The 26,053-nt window shown below is 38.3% G+C and overlaps 1 protein-coding gene across 12 annotated transcripts in view; it reads left to right on the top strand.

Moving 5' to 3' along the window:
- The window catches only part of PTPRM (protein tyrosine phosphatase receptor type M), a 690,156-nt gene that overhangs the window by 431,714 nt on the left and 232,389 nt on the right, over positions 1-26,053 (top strand). For 8 of the 12 annotated variants that reach the window (XM_034762641.1, XM_034762634.1, XM_034762636.1 and 5 more), the window contains exons 12-14: positions 13,701-13,974; positions 15,108-15,144; positions 20,228-20,302. In XM_034762641.1, coding sequence (XP_034618532.1) covers positions 13,701-13,974; positions 15,108-15,144; positions 20,228-20,302 — 386 coding nt within the window. The remainder of the gene's footprint in view (positions 1-13,700; positions 13,975-15,107; positions 15,145-20,227; positions 20,303-26,053) is intronic. The other 4 variants (XM_034762639.1, XM_034762644.1, XM_034762642.1 and 1 more) reach the window with 1 other exon arrangement.

Raw genomic sequence — 26,053 nt, 5'->3', positions numbered from 1 at the left:
TCTGAAGGCAGCGCCCCACCAGCAACAATGCCGAAGTAAGGATAGCAATGCTATATCATGCCACCCTTAATTTTGTGCTGCTGCCTTCAGAGCTGGGAGGCCAGAGAGTGGCGGCTGATGGCTGAGGGCCCCTTTCTGCAGGCAGCTGTGCAGAAGTAAGGGTGGCAATACCATAGCATGCCATCCTTGCTTCTGTGCTGCTGCTGGCGGCGGCTCTGCCTTCAAAGCTGAGCTCGCAACCAGAAGCTGACGCTCTCCAGCTGCCCAGCTCTGAAGGCAATGCCACCGCCTGCAACAGCACAGAAGTACGGGTTGCAGTACCACAAACCCATCCCCCCAATAACCTTGCAATCCCCCCCCCCCAACTCCTTTCTGGATCAGGGCCCATACAATTACAACACGGTGAAATTTAAAATTTAAATATCTAAAATCATGAAATTTGCTACTTTAAAAATCCTACGACCGTGAAGTGAACAAAATGGACCGTGAATTTGGTAAGGCCCTACTCATGGTTCACTTATGTGCGTAGGATTTAGATGTTATATTGTTTGAACTGATTTGGGTAACTTCTGCCCATAGTTATGCCATATAATCTAGCCATATTCTATTAAGGCCTCGTAATGCCAGTGGACTCTGCACCCAGGCATAAATCTCACTGACATCAATGATTCTCTCTACAGAACTGAGAGTCCTTCTGCATAGATCAGATTGCATCATAGGGTCCCAAGTTAGAGGTTATATTAACATATATTGTATTTTTTTTATTGGAAAATTAGAGACATTCATTTTCCATTGTGGACTGTGGGGGAGGTGGGCCATTAGTATACTGTCACATCTGTTTGAAAACCCACTTTGAAGGTCCAAATCTTTAATTGGGCCACCATTTCTGCAGGCTCAGAATTGGCAGTGCAATTTTGCTCAAGCTAGTGTTGGAATTGCCTGGAATAGCAGGGGACTGGACTTGATCACTCAGGAGGTCTCTTCTGGTCCTATGTCCTTATAAATCCATGATTTAGATTTAAGTGGCCTAAACTGAATCTGTAATGTTCTACTATCGATATTTTACAAAGTAATCAGGCTTTTTAAGAAGGCAAAACCACATTTGCTTCAGTTCTGCAATGAGCATCAGCCTGCTCGTTTTATATCATTTACTGTGACCCTTTTGGATAGCATGTACAATATTTGATGTTTAATTATAATTGGTTTGTCCTTGTATTTGTTACATAATTTAAATTATTGAAATATGATGACTTGAAGGAAAAAAATTAAATGCACAGATAAAGAAATCTTTAAATTAGTTAGGAAAATATCAGCAGATAAGATCTTTCGTCCAGGGATAATTTACTTGAAATTCTATGTCTGATGTGAAGATTAATAGCAGATTGCCTTTTAGGAAGCTCTCAGCCTGATTCTAATGTCCAAGTTGTTCTTTAATTATCTAAAACCTCTATAACTAAAGGATTTTTTCACCCTGCCCTTTGTTCACAATATGGGACTGTAATTGAGTTCATATTTCTCACCCAACCTTTCAACTGTAATTAATATTTTATTATATCAGATTTTATCACTAAATAGCCTAGCAGCAGAGTATTGAGTCACACATGCTCACAAAAAAGGCAGGAGTGACTTATTGATGCCAAGCAAGTTCCTTATAATGAGTTATGGTTGAGAGAATACAAAATACATTCACAGTACCCAGCTAATATTCCCAAGCAATGTATGACTTGACTTATCTTGATCAAACCAGGACAAAGAGAAATTAAATTTAGGAAAATTGAATATTCAGCCTGGTGGATCTATTTAGGATATCAAATATGTGGAGCACCTAACAAAATTGTCTGTGCAAGACCAGGTATCTGTTTTCATTATTACATTTTATGAACAAGACTAGTTTGTCATATGTTTTTTGTATGCAAGTTATTTGAGGTTTCCTGAGCTGTGTTAACTACCTCCACAGTGTGAGAACTGTAAAAATCTGAACATTCAGTGCTGTGCCCGTTGTTCATCTTTAAGCTGGTGTAAACCAGAATGAAGGGGAAGGGTTTTTTTAAATAAGGATTTGAAAATGTAAACAGTTTTTTATTTATGAATAGTAGTAAACAGGACTGGGGAAAATGAGTCATTTTTGTTGCCTGAAATTTAACAACTTTGGTGATCAATGGTTTTCATCATAAAACCATCCACATAGTTTGGGCATAATTGACATTCCAGCTCAGGGGAGAGTCTGCTCAAGCACTAATATCTGTATCTCTGCTATGAATAGGTGATTGCTGAAAAAAATCAAATTAAAGATAGAGGTCACTGGCAGAACAGATCAGAAGAAGCTCTGTGCTTGAGAATAGACTATTAATTCTTTGATACCAGCACAAGTACCCACTCCAAAATCTGTATAACTGCATTACAACTTTCTTCCCTTTTTATGTTTGTATACCCACTGGCTAGCCCATAGGATAATGGTGTAAGGCCTAGACTTTCCTTTACGCAGAGCTGTGTAAGGGCAGTTTGTAACTGTGCCTCCACAGCAATTCCTTCCATGCTTCTGCCTTGTTTCCAGGAAAAGTAATCTTCTGTAGCCCCTGAATGTTGAATGGATGGTCTAGTGGATAGGGAACTAGATGGGATCCAGGAGACCTGGGTTTTATTTCTGGCTCAGCTACAGACTTCCTTTGTACTCTTGGGCAACTCATTTAATCTACCTGGTGTCTCAGTTCCCATCCACAAAATGGGGATAATATTTCACTGTCTCACAGGGATTTGTTGGGATAAAAATAATGATCAAGAGGAACTCAGATATAGGGATGAGTGCCATATCATTTAGCTTCATAGATAGATTACCAGGTGCAGATTACTTCCACTTCTTCCTCATTCCCCAACATGCCAGCCGACAAAGCTCTGCTTTGGAGAATAGTGGCTCCATGAGCATTCTTTTCCACCTGAAGCTGTGATAGGGTAGGGTGCACAAGGGAGTGGGAGCAATCTTACATCCTCACAACCATGTAAATTTCAGAAGGCCCTGAATAGCTAAAGCCCACTCTGTTTTACTTAGGGTTCAATCCTGGACTCATTCAAATTAGTGGGACCGCACATGTGCTTAAAATTAACTGCTTAAGTGCTTTGCTGGACCGAGGGTAAAGCGCTCATCACATTGTGGGATTGAGTTCTTAGCTTGTATGTAGTTTGAGTAAAGACTTTAGAGAGGTAAAACTAAACAAACAACCCGCACTGACTTGCCTACTTAACCTGTGTGCAATTGCATACGAAAGATCATAGTACATAAACTTGCATCATTGCCTTGAAATAGACAATTATCTTTGATTTTTAGAACAAGTAATTCTGTTGGAAGGTAGTAATGCCACATTATGTTTCACTTTGTGAGTAATCACCTGTCTCTTTAGATCAGCATCAGGTAAGAGTTCTAATGTTCTCATACCAAAAATTCCATTCTGCCCTTGTCTATGTGTAGGGATTACAATACCTTCTGTGCCAAACCATATTTGAAAGACTAAGATGCCTGATAAACACAAACAGAACTTTGTCTCCCTTAAGGGGAAAAAGAGTGGGGTTTTTATTTATTTATTTATTTTTAGACACACAATACAAATCCAAAAATAGACTGGTGTTGTGTGTTAAAAGGGAGCTAGACCTCAGGGAAGTATTTGTGGACAGGTGGACTAGCAGGTGTGAGGAGCCCTGTGAATATATATATATTGAGCAGCCCAGAAAGTATTAAATAAGTCATCCTGGGTACTATTGTGGGGGTAATTCTTGGATAAACTTCCCAAGAAAATCTTTTGAAAAATATATGCCATGGTGCAGTTGTAACCCACACACCTCCTGGGTGGCACCGAGACCACTTAGAGAGAGAGAGATTGAGTCTGCTCTACAGCCTTAGCTAAGGGCCATTATATGGCTTTTAGCTCATGCAGTAGAAGCTCATGCATTTAGCTCCAGAGGTCCCATGCTTGATCCTGCCCGCCGACAACAGGGGTCTGTTGGCGTTACACAGTCTGATACATTCTGAAGGTAAATATGATTGAACGTTCTATATGTGTATTGTATTATATTGTCACTTATTGGCAGTCAACTATCTGTAGGGTATATTGTTTAAAATATAACTTTACTATGTCTCCCTTGCTTTTGTTTTAACTTCATTTCCTTCCTTTACTCCATTTTTTCTTTCTTTCCTTTCCTATCATATATCATGGGTTATTCCTTTCATAATTTCAGTGTCCTGTTCTCTTTTCTTCTCTCTCCTTTATGCCTTTTCCTCTTTCTTTTGATATATTCTGGTTTCTCCTTCCTTCCTTCTATATTCTGTTTCTCCATCTTCATCACTCCTATTTCTTACTCCTTTCCTACCCGTTTTTCTTTTATCATATCCCTTCAATCTCGCTTGGGTCTCTTTCTCTCCTCTATGACTATGGTCACTCACTGCAAACCCATAGCCACTTAGCCATACACCCACCACCTCCTCACTCGGTACTTTTCCTCTGGTAAAAAATACACTAGCAGATCTCTGGTGCCCTCACTCCCCAGCTCATCACTTACTGCCGTGAGCTTCACAGGTAACAACTTGCTAAATTTCATTGATTCAACATAGATGATGGTGAGCTAGCTCTACAGCCTAGGAAAATCGCTGACTCACCAGGCAAATGTTCAGTTGCCCCATGAGCAAGTCTAAGGCAGCTTATACATATAGGCTTGAGGATACTCTGTGGCCACGCGTAGTTATTTGTATCAGTACAATGTTAGTGTATAATGCTGCCATCCACTGCCATGATCATTTTAAGTCTGCTTGTCACGTACTTTACACTGGTTTAAAAGACTACACAAAGCACAGGGCAACAGAAAATCTATCCCAAAAAATACACATTTCCCTGATACTTGGGATATTGAGGTACAAGGAACAAAAGCTGTAGGATTCATTAGAAAGTATGAAAAGTACAAGTCATGTCGAGGACATCTGAGTGGCTCAAAAGTGATTAAGGGGACGTGATTAAGGGCACTTTAATCCTTGTGACCTGAGTTCTTTGACACCATCTTCTTCCTTCAGGTGAAGAAAGAATGAATGAATAAGAGAGCTTACCTTTACCATAACAAAGCAAGAGATTTGAGTATGTGTGCTCAGAAGGTGGGAAACGGTATATAATGAAGATATACTATTTGTATGTCCTTCTTATGAATATATAATTGTGGAGAGAAAGTGTGTGGTTCCCTTCAAGTATACAAAATTACCACTACAATCTACTCCCTCAAATCTCCCCCCTTTGTCTCAGTATGCATTCAAAATAATCCAGTTATTAATGGCTCGAGAGGCAGATGAGGTTAGCTTGCACTTACTTTATATTTTTATAACTAAAAGAAAACAATTCCAAGTGTGTAAATGTGTGTAGTAATTGCAGAGATTCATGTGCATCCCTCTCACCCTATCCTCCATTACTCATTTCACTTCTTAGAGTGTAAGTTGTCTTCTGTTGTGTTTGTAACAAAAGGGTCCCCTATTCTGACTGGGCACTACTATAATATTACATCTTTGAAACTAATTAGTATTTGAGGTTGTTTTCTCAGATAGAAAAATTGTGTGCGCCCATCAAGATTTTTCTTCATCAGGGGTCAATGTTTTTTAAGATGACCAGTTCTGAGACCCTGGCAGACCAGTGAGGGATTGGGTATCAATTTTAGAATCTGGGGCTGGTCTACACTAGAAAATTAGATCAACCCACATAGTTAAGCCAACCTAATGCCCTGGGTAGACAGCACTAGATTGACGGAAGAATTCTTCTGTCGACCTCGCTGCCCCTGTCAGGGAGGTGGATTTACTACAGTAGTGGGAGAACCCCTCCGATCGCTGTACTAAGTATCTCCCCTGCATTGTGCTGCGGTGCCATTTTAAGTGTAGACATAGCTTAAGTCTCTGATGCTGCAAGTGTAGTTGACAATAAAGACATACAGCCACATTCTGAAACTTTTACTCATGCTCTCATTCAGCAAGTAGTCCTGCTGATTTCAGAAGCATGGTTCAAGTAGTCAGATACTACTCAGTGTGAATAAGGGTAGCAAAATCTGGCCCTAAGACTAGGTCTTCACTGCACAGTTAACCCAGTGATTGGCATCCCCACAGCAAAGCTCTACACATTAATGTGTCCTCACTGTTTATGCCAGGGGTCAGCAACCTATGGCACGCGTGCCGATTTACAGTGGCATGCTGCTGCTGGCCTGGGGTCCCCGGCCCTGCTCAGCCCGCTGCCGGCCTGGATGGATGGAAAGCTGGGCCGGTGGCCAGGACCCCGGCTGGGAGGGGCCGGCGGATGGAACCCCAGACTGGCAGTGGGCTGAGCGGCTCAGCCCACTGCTGGCCTGGGGCTCCAGCCGCCAGCCCCACTCAGCCTGCTGCCAGGCTGGGATTCCATGCGCCAGACCCTGTAAATGTAAAATGTATTACTGGCACGTGAAACCTTAAATTACAGTGAATAAATGAAGACTTGGCACACCACTTCTGAAAGGTTGCCGACCCCTGGTTTATGCACTTGTCCATGTGTGTCTGGGAGCACATCCCGTGGTTCTTTGTGCTGAGATGCTCTAGGTCTCTTTCCCAGTCTCTTTTGTCAAATGCAGAAGAATTTGTCTGTGCTTCGGGGGAAATTGTGGGAAGGGAGGGCCATCAGCACGTGAGTGAGTTAGCTTGCATTGCAAAGTGGGTAGGTTCCAGCCTGAGTTAAACTGGAGCCTAGATTCTAACCCCCAAAACTGACACCCAGTTCAGCTAGCCCAGGCTTAGCACTTCCAATCCCAGGTCAGTATTTTTTTATGGATGGTAGGGGAGGTTGGGCTAAAACCCAAGTAACAGCCTGTGTTAACTGTTCAGTGAAGACCTACGGTGATGGTCGTTACTCGTGGGGAGTGATGCCCATTGTTCAGGGTCTTAGGCCCTTTGACGTGGAGAGGGGTATGGTATGGGACCCCAGGCCCTCCCACTCCACTGGGCTCTGGCCCAAAGCTGCCCTGTGAGAGTGATAAAAGGGCCTGACACCCAGCAGCACCTTAAGGCTGCCTCGCCTGGGCCACTTCCTACCACCTGACTGTTGTCCAAAGTTTGCAGTATGTAACAGGAAAGTGTGAAGGGGATCAGCTTACTACATGGCACCTCTTCGCAGTCGGGCATGGCATGATAACTCTCTCCCTCTTGGGGTGGCAGCTGCTTCCTCTTGTGCCTTGGGCCTCTGGCCAGGTTATTTCCAAGTCTCTCCTTTTCAGGGATAGTCCTTAAAGAAAACACGGGAATCCACGCAAATAGACTGGGTTAGTATGTGAGAGGACATAGCCTAAGTCTGTGCCTCCCTCTCAAGGTCTATCAGGAGCAGCTCCTCCCTTCCCTCAGAGAGGGACTTTCAGGCAGTTGGTAATGAGAGATCCTGCCTTTCCTCAGGCGCTGCAAGGTAAAGATCCTTTCTTTCCCTGGCCTGCTCACAAGTGAGCTGTTCTGCTCCCTTTTATCTCCTCCTTCCCAGCCTGTGCATCTTTTGCAAGCGGGGCGGGGCGGGTCTGGCTGAGCCCAGAGCAGCTCCTCAACCCTTCGTTAGCCCAGTGTGGGCTTTGTATACCCCATCATTCATACCCTAAGTGATTTAGCAACATATTACTAAAGAATTCTCAGATTTGTGCTTCATTGGGTTGGCAAGTGAGGCAACTGCGGTTCAAGGGACCTCAGGAAAAATGAGTCCAGTGCAGTGGCATACTGTATGTTTTGAGAATGCTTGTAAACTGCCCTCTGCCACTTACCTGTTAAACAGGTTTCACTCTACTTTCCAAATAATCAGTGATTGGTAGCCTAATTCATGAAAAGGATTATTTTTCCTCCTAGGTTTGATTTGCCCACAAACAAATTCATGTTTTGGGAGCTACAGCAACCTGAGTGATAAATTATGATAATGTAGCCTAAAAGCAGGCGTTTGATAGAAAGCCTGCATTTTGCAAAGGTTCTATTATAATTAGGTATGTTATTGTTAGAGTTCTAGACTAAGGAGTCCCTGATCTCTGTCAGTGCATCAGTATGCTTAGTTCCCCAGAACTATGGATACATCTGTCAGGAATTATAGGAAAGAATTAAACTATAGTATGGACAATGTGTCATTAGGATCAAGAAATATTAGTCAAGCCTGTTTTACATTAGTTCTTCTTTGAGTACACTTATAGGAGAAAGAAAGTAGAAAAACTGTGGGTCTGTCCAAGGAAAAGTGAGAATGAATCTTTGCCTATGTTAGCTGTAAATGGGAATCTTGGGAAAAAAATTCAGAGTTCGGGGTTTGTAAGGCCTGGCAAAGACATTCAACTACAATCTGGCATAATTGGCTCTATGTGAAGAATATCTGTAGATTCAGATATTTATCCAATTGACTTTTGACCACAGGGAATTTGTTAGTGACCATATTCTCTGCCCTGTCTTCGTAATATTTTGAATTATTAGTTTCCTGGTTAAGCAAAGCATCCAAATTTCTCTGACTATGTGCTTTTGTCTGAGATCTGGCATGTGGCTGTCCTGAGATCTCTGTAATCTGTCTAGGGTTTTCCAAGTAGAAGTTCACTTAGCATTGTTAGTTTGTTCTCAGAGAAACTTCTGGCAGGTGTCATAGCCAGTTTACCTTCTATAAACAGATTAACTATCCAAACATGACTTTGTAACCAAGCAGCCTTTAAGAGGCAATGGCTTGCTTCCCATTTCCTTTCATCAAGATGTTTCTGTAATAGAGTCATAAAGAAGAGGGTGAGCTAAACTACCAGAGACCTCAGTAGCTGTGCTAATTCTGGAGACAGAAGGAGCAGACATCATTTCTTTGATGTTAATTTGTTACAAATTTCTTTTTGGATTCTTAGAGGTTGCTCAGGGCCAAGATCCTGGCATCAACTTTGAATCCTAGAAAGTCTAAACGTGGAAAAGGGGCTAATATAAATATTTCTGTATTTAATGGAAACCTTAAAATTCATGGCAGATGAACTGTGGCCAGAATATGCAGTCTTCAGAACTCCTGTGACTCTTCTGCAACTAAGATATCATCTAAGTAAATAAGCATTTTAACTCTCAGGGCCCTTGGGAGACGAATAATTGGTCGCACTCTTGTAATGAATGCCCTTGTAGCAATACACAGGCAAAATAACTTTACTTTCCACTGATATAGTACTCCTCTATAGGCGAACCTTAGGGATTTCCTGTTTGTATGCATAGGAAGGCTTTGCTTGGATCTATTTTTGCCAGAAAATCCCCTTTGTAAACCGTGACTTTTAAGTCTTTGCGACTATCCATGCGAAACAGTTTGGCAGTCATAAAAAGGCTTAAGGGTTTTGTATTAAAAACTAGATGCCATCCCCAATGGACTTGGGCCTCTGAAGATGTAGCTTATTTAGGCCATCTGAGAATTAACTTTTGGCAGTATCTCTAGGGTCTCAAACTGAGCTTTCTTTTATCTCCTCAATTACAGCTATTGAGGTATTTCTGCCTATGACTCCTCGCACTAGAATGTAGGTGAAATATACCATTAGCCCTCTGACACTCACTATAAAATACAGGGAGATTTAGTCTTTCCTAGATTTGAATAAAACACTTCAGTTTTCCTGCTGTTGCCTGTAACCGTGCTGGCCCAAGATGAGGAAAGACTTGCTGCAAGTGACTGCAGAGAGGCTGCCTAGAAGGAGCTAAGAAGGTTTGAGTTACTTACATTACAAGTCAATAAAAACACCATTTTCCTGTACCATCATTTTGTTGTAGTGGGATCATTCTGTTCAAGACTCAACAGGTGATTAGCACTAAATACTATATTTTTTTAGTCCCTTTCCTGCTTGTCATGGGGCACCGACCATCCTATGAACATAGAGATATGACAAAGCCTATGGAACTTGTAACTTTTGTAAATCATCTTATTCCTCTTTTTACTTCAGACATACGGACAAAAGTGACAGGAATTTAAATATGCACATCTTTAATTACAGGAACATCTTTCTTCTAAACAGACAAAAATCTGATGGATTCAACTAGTTAAAAACATTGAGGCAGGTTAAGAAATTGGAAAATGACATTCAGTAATATTAATTGCTTAAGTTTTTTAATTTGGAATTACTTTTGACTGAACTCTAGAACTGGTAGCTCCATAGTTTTCAGGTGATATAAAGCTAGACTGGTAAATTGTAAAGACTTGTTAAGGATCCGTAGTTTCATACTGGTATCAAAACTGCTTTCTTGAGTGGAATAAGTACAGAATAAGTTTGCTGCTTTGTAATATTATTTTATAATTACAATTTGATTTTTTACACCTAAGCTTTAAGGCACCAATTCGACAAGGTACTTGAGTACATGCCTAACTTTAAGCACATGAACTCACACACTTAAAATTAAGTGTGTGCTTAATTACCTTAATGAATTACCCTACTTCTTTAATTCATTCTTCTGAATATTCTCAATAATATAAGTTGCTGTGTTTAACCTCTTTCTCTTCTTCTTATACTTGATATTCGGTTTTCATTGGTAACATTTAGAAATTTAGGAGAAGTTTTGAGTGTCTACTTTAGTTTAAGCAACCCATAATTCAATACATTTGTGAGAAGCCAAATACATTAAAATTACCAAACCAATAAGTATTTTATACAATACCCAAAAGTCCACACAAGACCATAATGTATATAATTTAATTTTTTAAGTTTGGAACCTTTTGGGGGTATTAAAAAAAATCAAAATTGCAAGAATTGTTTTCCCCACGTTTTTCAAAATTGTACATAACATTTGAATCCTCTAATTAAAGAAAAATCTCAGATGCTCTTCTCTAGATTAAATATTGTGTCATTTTGATTAAAATGAGATTTGAATTCTACTTACAGAGGCTTTAGAGTTTTGTAGTAGAAAAGCATAGCACAAACTAAACTTAAAATTAAATTTCATTCCTCAAGAAAGTTCAGTTTTAGTTATACCAATATCTAGTATATTTTTTGCACTGTCTACTTCAGTGTGGGTTTTATTTTCCTATCATAGGTAGGTAGATTTTATTCTAGTTAAAATGTAGATGTATGAATGGAAAATGAATAATGCAACATTAATATATTAGTCATATTTTCCATTTGTTTAGAGGAAAAATAGAGTTCTGATTCAGTGCTTGTTCGGTTCACTAAGCTTGAACCTTAAGATCCCTTTTCAGCATTAGCAATTCAGTTGTTACATATTAAAAGAAAGCGGTTTTAACAGTAAGATTTTGAGCAAGGTTTTGGATTGTAATTGTAATTGGTGAATTTAAAAATTCATTAGCAAGATGATCTCATTTATACAAATATAAAACATTACTCATAAAGTTCTGTCAGGTTGCCATTGACTCAGGTGCTTATAATGTGTTAATTTACAACAGAGAGACAGCAATATGTGGAAATTGGGCAGCAGATAGGATTTAGATATTTTTCATTAGCACTTGGACTTTGATAAAGGGGAGCAGAAAAGAGCTGCTTGACCTTTCAGTTCTTAAATTATTAAAGAGCAAATAGATTTGAGGTCTGGATGCTTGCAAATCTAATTTGTCTTGTGGAGTAAGGCTGAAATGACATTTTGGGTTGGAAATTGCTCCAGTCAACTTAGTTCTTTCTTTAATGTATCTGAAGATGAATAGACGAAAAGCACTGACAATGTAATATTCGTGGAGTAGTGCATGTAGTATGACTGATACGAATTTGCCAGAGTAAAGACACATGTGAATGACAATTTTGTTTCTAAAAACATTTACAATTTCCAGTTATAATTGCTGTGTGGAAAATGAAAAGAATATTTATTTTAAACAAAACTCAAGCAGGAATTTAAAATTAGCCTGGCCCAAGGTCCTGGATTTTTTGGTCCTGGACTGGTGCAGAAATAGCACTGTTAGACTGAAGGGCCAGAACAAGTGTAAGGTCGAAAGCTTTGCAGTCCATCAGTAACAGCATGTCAGACATCATTGAGAACCATGGATACTTACCTTTTGAAATAGTATAAGGCATGAATTTCTAACTTCCAAGTAGCATAAAGCAATGATCTCTAACTATAGAAACTCATATCAGTTGCTAAATCATGTCAGAAATTAAGTTGAGGGAAAAGCAAGATTGTAATCAGTCATGTGATTTTAAAATGTGACCAACTAGAAGTAGAAATCCTTTGGTGGTCCAATACAAATGTTTGCTGGACCAGTTTTTTTTTTTTAAAAAAAGGGCTGGTCTTAAACTGGTAATCAGCTGTTTGGGGCAGGGACAGCACCTAACACAATGGGGTCCATTACGAGGACTCCTCGGTGCTATAGCAATACAAATAATTAATAATAATAATCAGAACAAAATATGGTATCTTAATTTATCAGGGAGACTGTATCTTCCAAAACCATATGTAATGTTGTGGCTTTGTAGCAGTTACATACTTAAAATGTAATTCATGTATTAATACATACAAACTACACAAGAATATGCAGTCAATTATTACATTTTAGCTACCCTAAAAATACTCTAGCTAGCCTTACCAACTCCCTTCCTGCAATCTATGATCACCGTCCTCCTCATGGAGATGAATAATGATCAAGAGTCATTAGGCCTCAGGGAACCAATAAAGTTACCACCAAATCCTCTTTAGAGAGATGGGTTTCCCATTCGAGAAATTTGGAAGCACTGTCTCACTGTTTTGAACAATTATAAGAATGTTATGATTTCACTCTTTTCATGTATATTCAGAAATAATGTTTCCTCGGTTCCTGTTTGAATGTCCATGAGCTTTTACATTTGAGGAAGATGGTCAGTTTCTTCTAGGCCTTGATTCATCAAAGCACTTTAGCACATGTTTAACTGCTTTGCAGAATACAGATGGACTTAAACACATGCTTAGCTTTAAACATGTGTTTAAGGGCTTTGATGAATCAAAATTATGACAACTATACAATTATGGGAATTTATGCACTCACTATTAACAGAAAGTTTATGCAGGATTAGGCAATTAGACTATTTACTATTTTGTTTCTGTTTTGTATTAGTGAATGGGATTTCTGTTTCCCCACTGTTATCAGAGTTACCCAACTTCAAATATCACTAACAAAATAAATGTAAAACAAATTTTGTACTTTAGCCATTAAAAAGTATATTCTTTTTGCTCAATAAAAATCTGCTACCAAAATTTTAAACAGATTTTCACTTTATTATATATTTCATAAGCAATCGTAATGCCAACAGTTAAGCAACTATGATTCCCTGGCTGATTTTTTTTTTCTATTTATCTCGCCTTTCTTCATCTGTATTGATAGTTGTGCTTTTTTTTACGCAAGTTAATAAGTTAAAGGATTGAATCCACAACCTCTTATCTACTTTTTGTAAACAAAATTCTTGTTCACCATTTTAATACTGATCAAATATGTTTCTATGTATGTTCCAACTAGGAAGTATTCTGCATTATTTTTCATGTAAAAAGTCTTAGATATTCACAGCCAATTTTATTTTCCAAAGAGAAATGAGGTTATTTGGGAGGAGAAGGGGATGTGTACTATAAATTTCTAGACCGGAGTATTGACAGTGTGTTTTTATACTATGTCCTTTGCCTTAAGCTGTCATCACCTTTTCCATAAATATTTGTTGGTGTGATGATGTGATTTGATAATGAATTGGCTGATCCAGATGTCTTTAAATAACCCATATTTTCTCTCATTCTTTCTTTTCGGATTTCTTAGTGTCTATCAAATAGTTGTTGAGGAAGAGCGCCCTCGCAGGACTAAAAAGACAACTGAAATCCTGAAATGCTACCCAGTGCCCATTCACTTCCAGAATGCTTCGCTTTTGAACTCTCAGTACTATTTTGCTGCAGAGTTTCCAGCCAACAGTCTTCAAGCTGCTCAGCCTTTTACAATTGGTGATAACAGAACCTACAGTGGTTTCTGGAACACTCCTCTTCTACCTCATAAAAGCTACAGCATTTATTTCCAAGCTGCTAGCAGAGCCAATGGGGTAAGTCTTATGACAGGTGTTGTCTTATGCAATATTGGAGTGTAAACAGATGGTTGGTTCTGGACTTTGTATTGTTCAATGTAGTTGCTAATGAGAGAATGAAGAAACAATGAAATTTAACAAATTGAGTTTAAAAAATAACAGTTTCATAACCAGTGTTGCATAATTATTAAGGACGACAGAAAAGGGAAAGGAGGAAACCGCATACTTTTGTCAATGGAGGGTGGGTCTGATACCGCATCATTGCCACTAATACCACCGTTCTGCTTTATTTTCATTTCTTACTAATGCTTACTAATACTAAGGCCTGTGTTTCTGTCTAGCTGCCTTTTTTTTAAGAGGAAAATGCTGTGGCTACTTTGGTTAAGATCAAGCCAAACTTGATTTTTGTTTTCATAGCACATGTATTCTTGGCCTGTCCAATCACATTACCTTGGTTTATAGTAGTTTGAACTTCCATTTTCACTTTTGCTTGTCTTGACTAAATTAGAAACAGACTCTTCCCCCCCCCCCCCCCCCCCCCGTAAAAGAAAATAAGTAGATGGAACTGAAATGAGAAGTATGTACAAAGGCCCTTGCAGATCATGTTTCATCTGGCTGATTCTTCCTGGAATTGTTTTCCATTTCCTGGGCAGACATACCCTTCAATTCCTGATAAGCTTTGGCTATCTCCGTTGACAGCCTAGAAATGTTTTCTGACAGATACCATAATGGCCACTTTTTCACAGTACACTGGCAGTACAGAAACGTGAACACCATTGATTATTTTCTTTCTTAAATTGTCTAGTGTGATGCTTAGTACTGTATTTGTAAGAAGAAAAAAAAATCTCCTAAGGTCAATGAATCACCAAAGAAAAAAGGCTGCATACATCATGTCCTATACATTTATTTAATCTTCTGGTGAATGTTAAGTGAAGTATTGATGGCACACGGCCAAGTGTATTGTGTTTTAGTTGTCCATAGCATGAAAAGTGCATTGGAGTCATTTTGGAGACTGTTAAATGTGTGATCAAACACAAAGAATGGACAGTTTCCTTAGATCTTATCAACAGTTTAAAAATAGAACAATAGATGGTTTTCTTTGTTTTGGATACAGCACAAGAAATGACCTTTTTCCTCTTTATTTGACACAGGAAACCAAAATTGACTGCGTCAGGGTGGCCACAAAAGGTATGATTAAATTGTGTCAAATTTTCTGGATGTAAATCTATTGACCTCTCTTTCATACATTTATGCAAACCTCCAGAAATGTTTACTTGGCTAAAAGGACATCTCTGAACTTGACACTGTACTTTAAAGTAATCACTCACATGTCTAGCTGTCTACAAAAGCAAAAATTTATTATACATTTTTAGTTGCCTACATGAACAAGTTTTCTTTTTAAACATACTCTGTGGTTTTTATATGATCTCAAAATAAGTATTTTTGACATTTGTATATATAATAGGACTGTTAAAGTGCTGATAGCAGAGTACTGACAAGCTGCTTGCACACGTGAATAGTGAAAAATTACTCTTACCTTATAAGCAATTCTGTTGCTTGAATTGCTTTATAAAAGAAAAGTGGAGGCTCTTCACAGACCAGCTCTTTATACTGCAGTGCCAGTACATTATACTGCCCAGTAGGAGATACAAGTTCAGACAGCAATAGCTATAATCCTGGTCCCCAAGTAGAAAAGATTAGTCATATTGCTCAGGTGATATGCTTTAGCTTTGGAGACTGGGGGCGGTTTGTGTGTATCTGAGTGTAGCCACACTTCTTTAGTACCTCTACTGAATGACAAGACAGAGGTCTGAAAGAAAATTTGGGGATGGCAGTTTAGAGGTGGAAGGGTAGAAAAAGGAAGGGTTTGGGTGCCTGGACAGCCTGCAATAAAAATATTTCATAAGCTATCAGTCATAATCCATTCTTGGAGGATCACACATCTCAGGTTAAGTGACTCGACATAACTTCATGTAGCTTAGCACAATGGAATGTCCTGGTTATAATGCAGAATCAACATGTGGAGATTTTACAATTCGGCAACCACAAGTGTCCTTTTTTCGCCATACCTAGATAAGGTAGATGAGACCCTTATTATTTGGAAGTAACAGAAATATTAGCATGTAGCCCCTCACATCTGTGCCTCAAAACTTAAACTGAGGGTGGACTGCCACCCTCCGTAATCCAATAAATGGAATTTTGGTCACTCTTCTCATCTAGTTCCCAAATATCTGGAAATGAAAAAAAAATCCCTAGTTTTCAAGTTATTGAACTCATTGCTTAGTAAATAATTACTAACTTTCAAATATCTTCATTCTAATCAGATGAAACATAGAACAACAGATGAATTTCAGTGGAAAGTAAAACACTACACTGTTCTCCAGTAGCATAAATGAATCCAGCAATTGATTAATTTACACCACAAATCATGATAAATGATTAGATGCATTTTTTATTACAAATCACGTTTTTTAAATCATTTGGAGATTTTTATTTGTAATTGCTAATGAATGTTCAATCATTTGGACCACTTGATGGAATATTTGTAACGCTCATTTTGAGAGGAGAATTGCTTTGTGCAATGAAATTGCTTTCATAGCAACAGACCATTTCAAAGTAACCTATTTGTTGAAAGGGAAGTGAGAAAATGGAGCTCTTATTTTAAACACATGTCAATTTGTTTTATGTTTTGAAAGCATATTTCTGAGTACTTTGTAATATCTTTGTCAAGCCTATAAGATTGTTAGAGAGATAAGAGGTGAGGACTTTGAAACAAGAATTTCCCAAGTTGGGCTTTGCAATCCTAAATGTTCCAAATTTTAATGAGGTGCTGCTGTAAAGCATTGTTTCCTGGGCCACTAAACTTACAATGACATAATCAGAGCAATTTCACTGGTTGCTCATAATGACATGCAGAGTCTGTTTATATTTTAACACGTAATATATAATTGTTTTATCTATAGTTTAAAGGTCACATTATGCCTGAATCTGGCAAGGTTGCTTAAGGAGCAGTGAGCCTTTCACCCCTTGGGTTTCCCACAAGTGCGAAGTAGAATAGCAGGACCTCTTATCCTTGAGGTGCAAATCACCTCATCTGCCATGGGGAAGAAGGGGGGCCATGACCCCACACCCTTGTCTACACTTGTGTGCTGAATTGGTCTACCATACACTGGGGTGCTGTGTGACCCATCCAAAGGGCTGGTGCAACATGCACACTTCCCCTACTCTGAGGAACTGAGAGGCCTGTCTGACAAGAGGCTCGATCTCTGACCGTGATTTCCCTGGGTCAGTAAAGCTTTACACTGCTTGTAACTATACAACCTAGTATGGTTATTTTAATACATATAAAGTGCTGTTATTAGACAACTATAGCTGTGTTGTGTGGTTGTGTTGATATACGTATTACAGCGGGCACTTGTGCTTCCCATAGAAAAGGTTGCAAAACAGTCTCCATTATCACATTTGTTTTAACGTATTCCAGTCTTTCCAAAGCATTTGTATTTTGCATTTGAAATCATCCTTGTGGACTGAAATTTGAAGATTTTTAAAGATAGAGCAAAATCTCTTCAGCCATTAATCATGAATATAGGTGGCAGAATCTGATTCACAATTGAGACCTAATGTTGCAGCCATTTACAGTTCTTACTACCCTGCAAGCTGTCATATGCTTTAAGGCCCTGATCCCAAAAACACTTGCATATGCACTTAACTTGGAGCACATTAATAAGCCCATTGACTAAACTCCAGCTACTCATGTGCTTAAAGTTAAGCACATACTTAAATGTTTTCCTGGATCAGGGCCTGGATCATAAAATGTATCCTGTAAAACACACTAATCTATATGTACAGCTGTGCAGTACAGCCAGGTTGCTGTTTTTCTCCTAAATTCCACCAGGACTTGACTTGATCATGGACTTTAAAGCCTTTTTGTTATTTCCCACCCTCCCTCCAGGTGTCTCAATTTAAGATTATTCAAAAGTTTTGTGTGTCCCTCAAGACATTCCTCTAGTTGAAATTGTGGTAGAACATGGATTGAGTTTTGCAATAGTTAATCCATGGTATGTTGGATGCTTTTCTCATTTTTGTATACTTTGTGGGAAAGGTGCAGAGCATTCTTGCTCTGATCCAGCAAAGCACTTAATCAAGGACTTAACTTTAAGTACGTGTAGTCCTCAATGAAGTCAATGGAATGTCAGCATAAACACGAGGAGAAAATGTCTTTTGTGCAAAATATCCTTTTACTTGAAGACTTCCTACAAAATATGGCCTTAACCCTATATACCCATACCCATGTGTATTCCGATGCAGGTTCTATGTCTTTATCTGGCTAATACTTTGTAATTCTATTATTTTAAATCCTCAATGCATAACAGTTGAAACAAACCTCTTGTAAGCATCAGCTCTTTACAAATGAAACCTATTTTAAATATGACTTTCAGAGATCATATAAAAATCCTGATTGCAATGATTATAATGTTATTTTAAGATCAGCATACCGGGTTTTGTATAACTGAAGAGCCCAGTCCTGCTCCTTTAGAAATCAAATGGAGTCTTGCCACTGACTGCACTGGGAGATGGATTGGCTCCATGTTTCTTTTTATCTAAGTATGGTGAAGAGTTTTCTGGTGCTGCAAAATAAGGCTCCTGTTATTTTTATGAATATTCAATCTACATACAAATGTGAGGACTGAAGGGTGCTCCTATGTGAGATAAGATAATTAAAATAAAAACAGAATAGATTTTCATGCAGGTAACAAAAATGGCTTTCATATGTCTGCTCTTTCTTTAAACTAAATGATGATTAAAATCTGTGAAGAGAAGGTTGAAAAACACCAAAACATGCTAACTATACAATTATCAACATTGTGGTGATTCTTGATTATATTAAGAATGTATTTCCTGATATAACTTGTTACAATGTCTGAATAGTGACCATTTTGGCATCTCCTAGGATTCGGATTCTCAGACCAAATAGAAAGAGAGGTTATTATTCTGCTCTTGCAACATTGGGAGGCTTTCATTAATTATGAGAGAGAAAAGGCTATTATAATATTTTAAATCCAATAGCAACAATACTCTAGCAGCTACTAACAGCACTGTGTTTCAGTGTTGCAGAGGGGTATTTCAAAATATTATGCAGCAGCAGTTTTGAGTTTAATTGTCTGCAGATGGTAGATGATCTATTTTCCTCACTCGTTGCCACATTTCTAATAGCACCCAGGCTGTTCTATGTAAATTAGTGATCTTTCATATAATCTTGTCTTTAATTTTCCAATATTTTTCTTTGTATCATTTTCCAGCTGCATCATGTTGGATCTGACCTTTTAATTTTGTTAAGTATTTCTTAATCTATATGTACCATACTGTGTTTAACCATTTAATGACAACTCTAGCGCTTCTGGCAAACAAAGAATCAGAAGATTTCATTGTGAACCACAATAATACTTATCTGTTGGTACAGCCCTACAAAAACAAACACCTGCCAGGATTAGTTTAGATATACTCGGTCCTGCCTCCATGCAGGGGCCTTAACTAGATAGCCTCTTGAGGTCCCTTCCAGCTGTACATTTCTATGATTATATGAAGGAGTCAAGATATTTTAGGTGTGTAGGGAATTCTACTTTCGCCTTTCATTGTTTTACTGGGAGAATAGAAACTTGTTTAGGCCCAATCTAGCAAACAATTACACATGTGTTTAATTTAAAGCACGTGAAAAGTCAGTAGTACTGCTCGCATGTGTAAGTGTTTATGTTTGCAAAATCTTCTGTAAGGAAGATTCAGGAAAAAATGTGTATTAACTTTGAAGAATATTGTACTGGAAAATGATATTTTAAATAAACATATGAAAAATGTACTGTGAAAGTTTAAAAAGCAAAAAAGAAATTGGGGCGATATACCTTGACAAATTAAGGTTGGAGTCCTCTGAATAAGCACTGAATTTTTGCAGCTTAAATCCAATGATGTGGCCAATGGAGCCAAACCTCAGTCTTTAGTTAATCAGATTTGTAATTTCTAAATAATACACTTTGATTCCTTTTTCTAGATGAATGTTACATAAAAAAGCTTATTAATATCACAGAATAACCAAACTAACAAATTAAGAAGATGAAGAGGAGCTTTTGTGGTTTTTTGTTTCCTTGGTTTTGGTTTTGGGGTTTTCGGGTAAAACTTTGAGACAATAATATTGACCAAGATTCTTCTTGCTAGCATAGCTTCAGTCTGGCTTTTTTTTCCTCATGCATGCTGACCTGGAAATCTTCCTTTGCCTTAGCTGCGATAATCGTGACTCAGCTTACAACACCATACATTCGCATCGCCCCTGCTGCAGGCGACGACCAGCTAACAGGTCAGACATTCAAGTATAGACAAATCATCTTGCACATTTCAGAGTCATTTTCTTTGTTTCATTTTCCCTCCATGTGGTGTTCATTTTCTGCTCATAGATTGTTTACCACTATGTAGGGTTTTGTGGGGTTTTTTTTTCAGCTACTACATCCATTAAATTAAGATATATGCTTTGCATCAAAGACTTACACACTTATATCCATGTATGTAAAACAACTCCACTGCATGTTTCCATTGTGTGTTTGATCTTTGGGATGCTCCCTCAAGCCTAATGTTGTAAAGAAATATAGCTGTCCTAGCTTTCCTGCAGCTATAATATTAGTCAGGGTTTTTATATAAGTACATGTGTGTGTGTGTGTGTGTGTGTGTGTGTGTGTGTGTGTGTGTGTGTGTGTGTCTATTTTTTCCTGCATTATTAGATCAAGGCATTGTGGTTATCATCTTGTTGATTTATTTGGGGTCAGAGAGGGACGCTTTCATAAATCAGAAAATATTGTGGTTGTTTTGGTTTTTTTAACTGCAGAGTGGTTTGAAGATAGTTGCATCTAACAGTATTTCAATATATATAAAATTAAGATAAAGAAATAAAATTGAAACAGTGGTAACTGCATCACTGATGGGACTTAGATTTAAAAGAAAATGGCCTACAAAGTGACATACAGAAATGCACAAAGCTATAAGGGTTTTAAATCTAATTTACAAAATGAATTCAGTACACATGTGAGATAGTTATTAGGCTATGGTTTGCCCAAAGGCCGGTTCAGAATGTAGCAAAAAATCCGCATATGGGGAAATGATTCATTTTCTCATAAAATAAACACACTCATAAAGCTTTTGAGGAATTTGGAAACCAGTGTATTCTGAAACAGAAGAAAAGTGCATTAAAGTATTTTAAGGTGAGTTTGATGGAATATGTAATCTAGGAAGTTAGATCTACTCCATCAACATGTAGTGTTGTGATAAACCCATAGGCATTTCCAAAATTACTAGCATAATTACTTGGGAAGGATCCAGATGTTGCTGTTGGAAGGGAAGAAAACAGTTCAAATGCTTTGGCATCTGGATACTGTTACAGCCAACCAGAGAGAGAATTAAATGATACCAACATAACATAGAAGGGCAGATGATCCACCATAGTTGTGCATATAGATTTATATATTATTTATGATTATATAAAACTCAAGCCTTCACTTAAATTAGGAGAAAATTATGAAAATGCGTGTTTGTAGTAGTTGATAAAATGTTAACTGATTTATATACAATTATTTCTATTGAAAATAAGGAGAAAAATGTGGTAAGATGATGCAGGGGGTAAGGAAATACAAGCTAAATTCCTTACCTTTTTAAAGCACGTCCACATGCATTTTCAAAACTCAATTCTCTGGGTTCTTTTCTAGAGAATAAAAGTAAAGCTTTGAAGAGACAAGGAATGTCTCTTCCACTTATTTGAGCTTCAGCAAGTTCTGACGACTTTGGCAAAAGAATGAAATGTGCTTATGTAGACGTTCTCTATTTTGAGGATTAAAGCTTTTTATTGATGCAAAACTTAGTAGTTACAGAAACTCAGTGAAAGATGTCCGCTCTGCAAGAGAGAAATGTTTACAAAGTTAACACAGAGAACCCGAGATACCATAGTTGTAAATACCAAAGTACTTAATTTGCTGCTTTCTCACTGGATACTTCGTAACAAAACAAAACAAAAGTGGCTAAGGCCACTCCTAGTAACCCTCATGCTTCAACTGCCTTTCAGATCTGCTGCTGTTACAGTTTTTCATATTTTCATTTACTGCACAATAATAATTTGTACAGTAGAAGAAAAGATATCAAATAATGAGTGGGCGGCTAAAAGGGAAGAAGTGTCTGCTTGTTTTCCCTGAATAGATGCCTCCCTAATAGTTCTGCTGCGAAGAAGAGTGAAGGGCAAACAAGCAATCGACCCTGTCCACAAACCCTGTGAATCCCAAGAGAACAGCAGGAGGCCAGGCTCATCCACACAGAGATGTGTGCCTCCATGCCTTCTCTGGGTCTCCAGCAAATTCCTCTCTCGATGGCAGTGGTCTGACTCTAATAGAACCAAGGTATAAAGACTTATGCTCCCAGTTTTCCCTTTAAGGGGGATTCCCACTTTTGAGGGGGGTGAGTCCATATTTAATTGCCTCCCTCAGCAATGCTGGGCATGGGGAAACAGGGAACAATGTGCATACTCCTTTGGGACATCCACTGCCCTTGTACCGACTTCTGGGTTGTGAAGGTCCCTCTTTGGAGAGAGAGGAAACATTGTCAGAGGTGCTTGAGCACCCTTTCTGCATGGAAGAATCTGGCTGTGGAGAGTCTTCTCCATATGGGGATCTAAGTGATATGATTGGATGATTGATTACTGTGAGGCTTGTATTGTAAGTCAGGTTGCATAGCATTTTCTGTTACAACACCCTGTTTCCCCTACTTGTCTATTTCAACATATAACTTTTGAGATTGAAAATAGCCATGCTTGTTTCCACCCAAAAGTGATTTCTGTTTTTTAATGGGATTTCCATTTGTTTTTGAATTGTGGGAAATGGAAGGAAAATGCCTCTCCCATAGTTTAAATTAATCTTTAATTAAAATTAAATTAATCCGACCATCTTCCTAAACACTGGTAAAGCCAGCTTCTCTTCATGCTCAATCCCAGTTCAACTCAGCTCTCAGTACAAACCTCCCCCCCCCCCCCCCCCCGCTCTTTCCCTCCTCTATCAGCAACCTGTCCTGACCCTCCCTGATAAAGTGTGTCTCTCATCATTAGTCTTTTACGTTGTCCTTCTCCCTTCCCACCCCCCTTTCCTATATATAAAAGAAGAGGGCTGCCAGGTGCAGGAACAGCCCCCATTCACCTTACATGTCTTGTCAGCCTCTGCATGGCCTGGATCCTACCACTGGAGGTAGTGGCGGTTCTCCTTTAGCTGCCGCTAAATGCCTTGGATGAAACTGGGGCTACATTAGTACCACATAGTGTGTTGCCGAGGCAACTGTTCAGTTTTGTCAGCAACTGCGGAAGATAGGCAAATAAAGCTGACAGAAATGATCAGTGAATACATTATCATCAGTAGCTGGATGATGCAGGAACTTTTTTTTTATTTTATTTTAACATTACAAAAATAATTAACTTAGTTCACCCATATGGTTAGAAGCATAGGGAGATATTGCAATATATTGTATCTGTTCATCTTATGCCAGTGGAACGGACTTCAGATACGTGGAACAGAAAGTGTTTCTTACAGACTAATTATTATATTGTCTGGCCCTGATTTTTAGACTGGCCATAACATGGGCTCCATGTTTGCACCTACAATAGTTTGCAGATGTGATTGGTGTCATTTACAGGTTTAACTACCTGATTGTACCTGCATATTATGTAGCTAAGCATCTAAATGGCATCAGTTTTACTTGCAGTTATTTGCAAATTGGGGGCACGAAAAGGGAGGGCACATTTTAAAATTCAGCAAAACAAATATAATATTGTTGAGTTAAAACCTTGTTATGTGTGAACACGCACTTCATTTGAGTTAGTTGTCAGAAGCCATTAAGGGGCCATACCTAAAACAAGACATAATGGAGTCTGCCCAGAAACTAGCACCATGTGGGCAGAGGGTTCCACTGGCGGCTGTTCTAACCAGGTGCGTGTGTGTGTCTGTGGATGTGCAAAAAGTCTAGTGAAGTTGTTGGGGATGGGAGGAGAGAGGAAGAGCAGACAACAAACAGAGAGGCTTGGAAGCAGGAAGTAAGCCAAGAAGCAGTCTGTAAGCACAGTGTGACCGTGGAGAAGCTTGCAGTAAGGTTCCAAGTCTGGTGCTGGTTAAAGAGGCTTGGGGCTGTGAAGAAGCTATCCCCTGTGTTTTGGTTCCTCCTGCATTTGGAGAAGAAGGACTTTGTACATTCTTTGTAAATAAACATGGTTGCATCAAAGAAAATACCAGAATTCATTGTCCATTTCTGCTCCAAGCTGGAACATCCCCAGGGCCCCAAACTTTGACTAGCTGCTCAGGTTAAAAAGGGGCAATACTATGAACATAGTAAAACCCCATTTTCCAACCACCTTTAACCAAAACTCACTCATGCGTGAATCTAGGGTAAGCTCCCTCATTGTAAATCACTTACCTAGTAACTCCCTTACTTATCTGAGCCACTCTGTAAATTTTGATGTTTTGAAGGTCTCAAAATATTTGTGATAGACAGGTTTGTATTTATATATATTTTTCATTTTCTATTGAAAGCTGAAGATGAAATTCATATCTTCTCATACTTAGGGGGAAAAATCAAGGACAACATGAAAAATGTCATCTGAAAATAAACACAAGAAATTAGTGCATAAATTATGTATTAGAATAAAATGAGAATTATTTGGGGATTAAAGCATAGTGACACATAAGAGAAGACTGTAAGCTACTGTCCCTTGCTTCACCATTTTGTAAGTCACTTCATTCAATAGCTTCAGAATGGCCATATTTGGTTTTCAGTGGGTCCTCATCTCTTTTCCTCCTGCTTCCATTTTAATGAAATAACATGCTTGGAATTATGATTAAAATGTTCCATTTTTGAATGCTTGTTCCTTAATTGTTCAAAAGTGTCTGGGCTACTTACTTCTAAATTAAAAAAATTTCATTTATGATTTAGTAGCACAGACACCTACTGTACCAGATGCTATTCAGATTGATTTCCATCAACACACTGTTTTTATCATTCACTGTTTGTTACACATGTGGCTGGAAGGCTAAACTTTGTGTTGCACAGTCTTTGTAAATGAAGTACCTATGATGATTCACATTCAAAAAAGATACATCAGAGGCTTTTTGTAATTTCTTGCTAGAATAAAAATACTTTTAAAAATTAGAAAAACTAAGATAGTGAAACTCGTAAAGCTTAAATTAATTACACCATAGATAACTGAAGGTCTAGATGAACAGTGTAGTTTAGAACCATGTTAAAAACTGATACAAAACTAATCCCAATTGTGTGTTTTTTTCTGCCTTATGGAATTATTGGCCTAATAACATTTAAAGATTTATCAAAATGTGAAATTCACTACATGAGAATTATTGGAATACACTGGGCCAAATTCTGCTCTCAGTCATTACAATGTAAACCTGGAGTAATTCCATGGAAAGTCATTGAATGACTGAATTGAGATCTAGATTGATTTTTTTTTTTTGTCAGTGGATTTACTCTGGATTTACACTAGTATTACTGACAGCACAATTTGGCATTAAATGTTTGTTAAAACAAACTATAGCACTGTGAATTTGGGAAGGATTATTTTCCCATTTATCTGTGTCATTAGTCAGGACCTCCTAGGAGGAGGAGTGACATTTCTCCAATAATTGTGATAACAATAATAAAAAGAAGTTAATTTGTCATTCTGTTTAAAATGTTGATCCTCTACTGGAGCATTAAGCAAGCAGGTCAGGGGATCTACACAATCACCAAATGTATGTTCCCTTTTCTCTGCAATCCCTCCAGCAGAGTACTGCCTTAGCAGCAAAAATATGATGGATCTTAACTGAAGTCACATGTCATCTATCTAGTGATTCATAAAAAAATGTCCTTATGAGTTACTCAAATTGAAGCTGTATATCCCCTTTCTCATATAGAGACCCAGTCATCCAGATCAGTTTCTTTGTCTGAGTCCCCCTCCCATCTTTTCATCTAGGTTGTTTTCTTATCAACATCTTTTTTCAGTCAAAAAGGTATGTAGGTCAGACGGAAAACTTTTTGTTCCAGC

Source organism: Trachemys scripta, chromosome 2 (genome assembly GCF_013100865.1).
Source record: "Trachemys scripta elegans isolate TJP31775 chromosome 2, CAS_Tse_1.0, whole genome shotgun sequence".
In the NCBI taxonomy this organism is placed as follows: domain Eukaryota; kingdom Metazoa; phylum Chordata; order Testudines; family Emydidae; genus Trachemys; species Trachemys scripta.
This window is presented reverse-complemented; position numbering and strand designations above follow the sequence as displayed.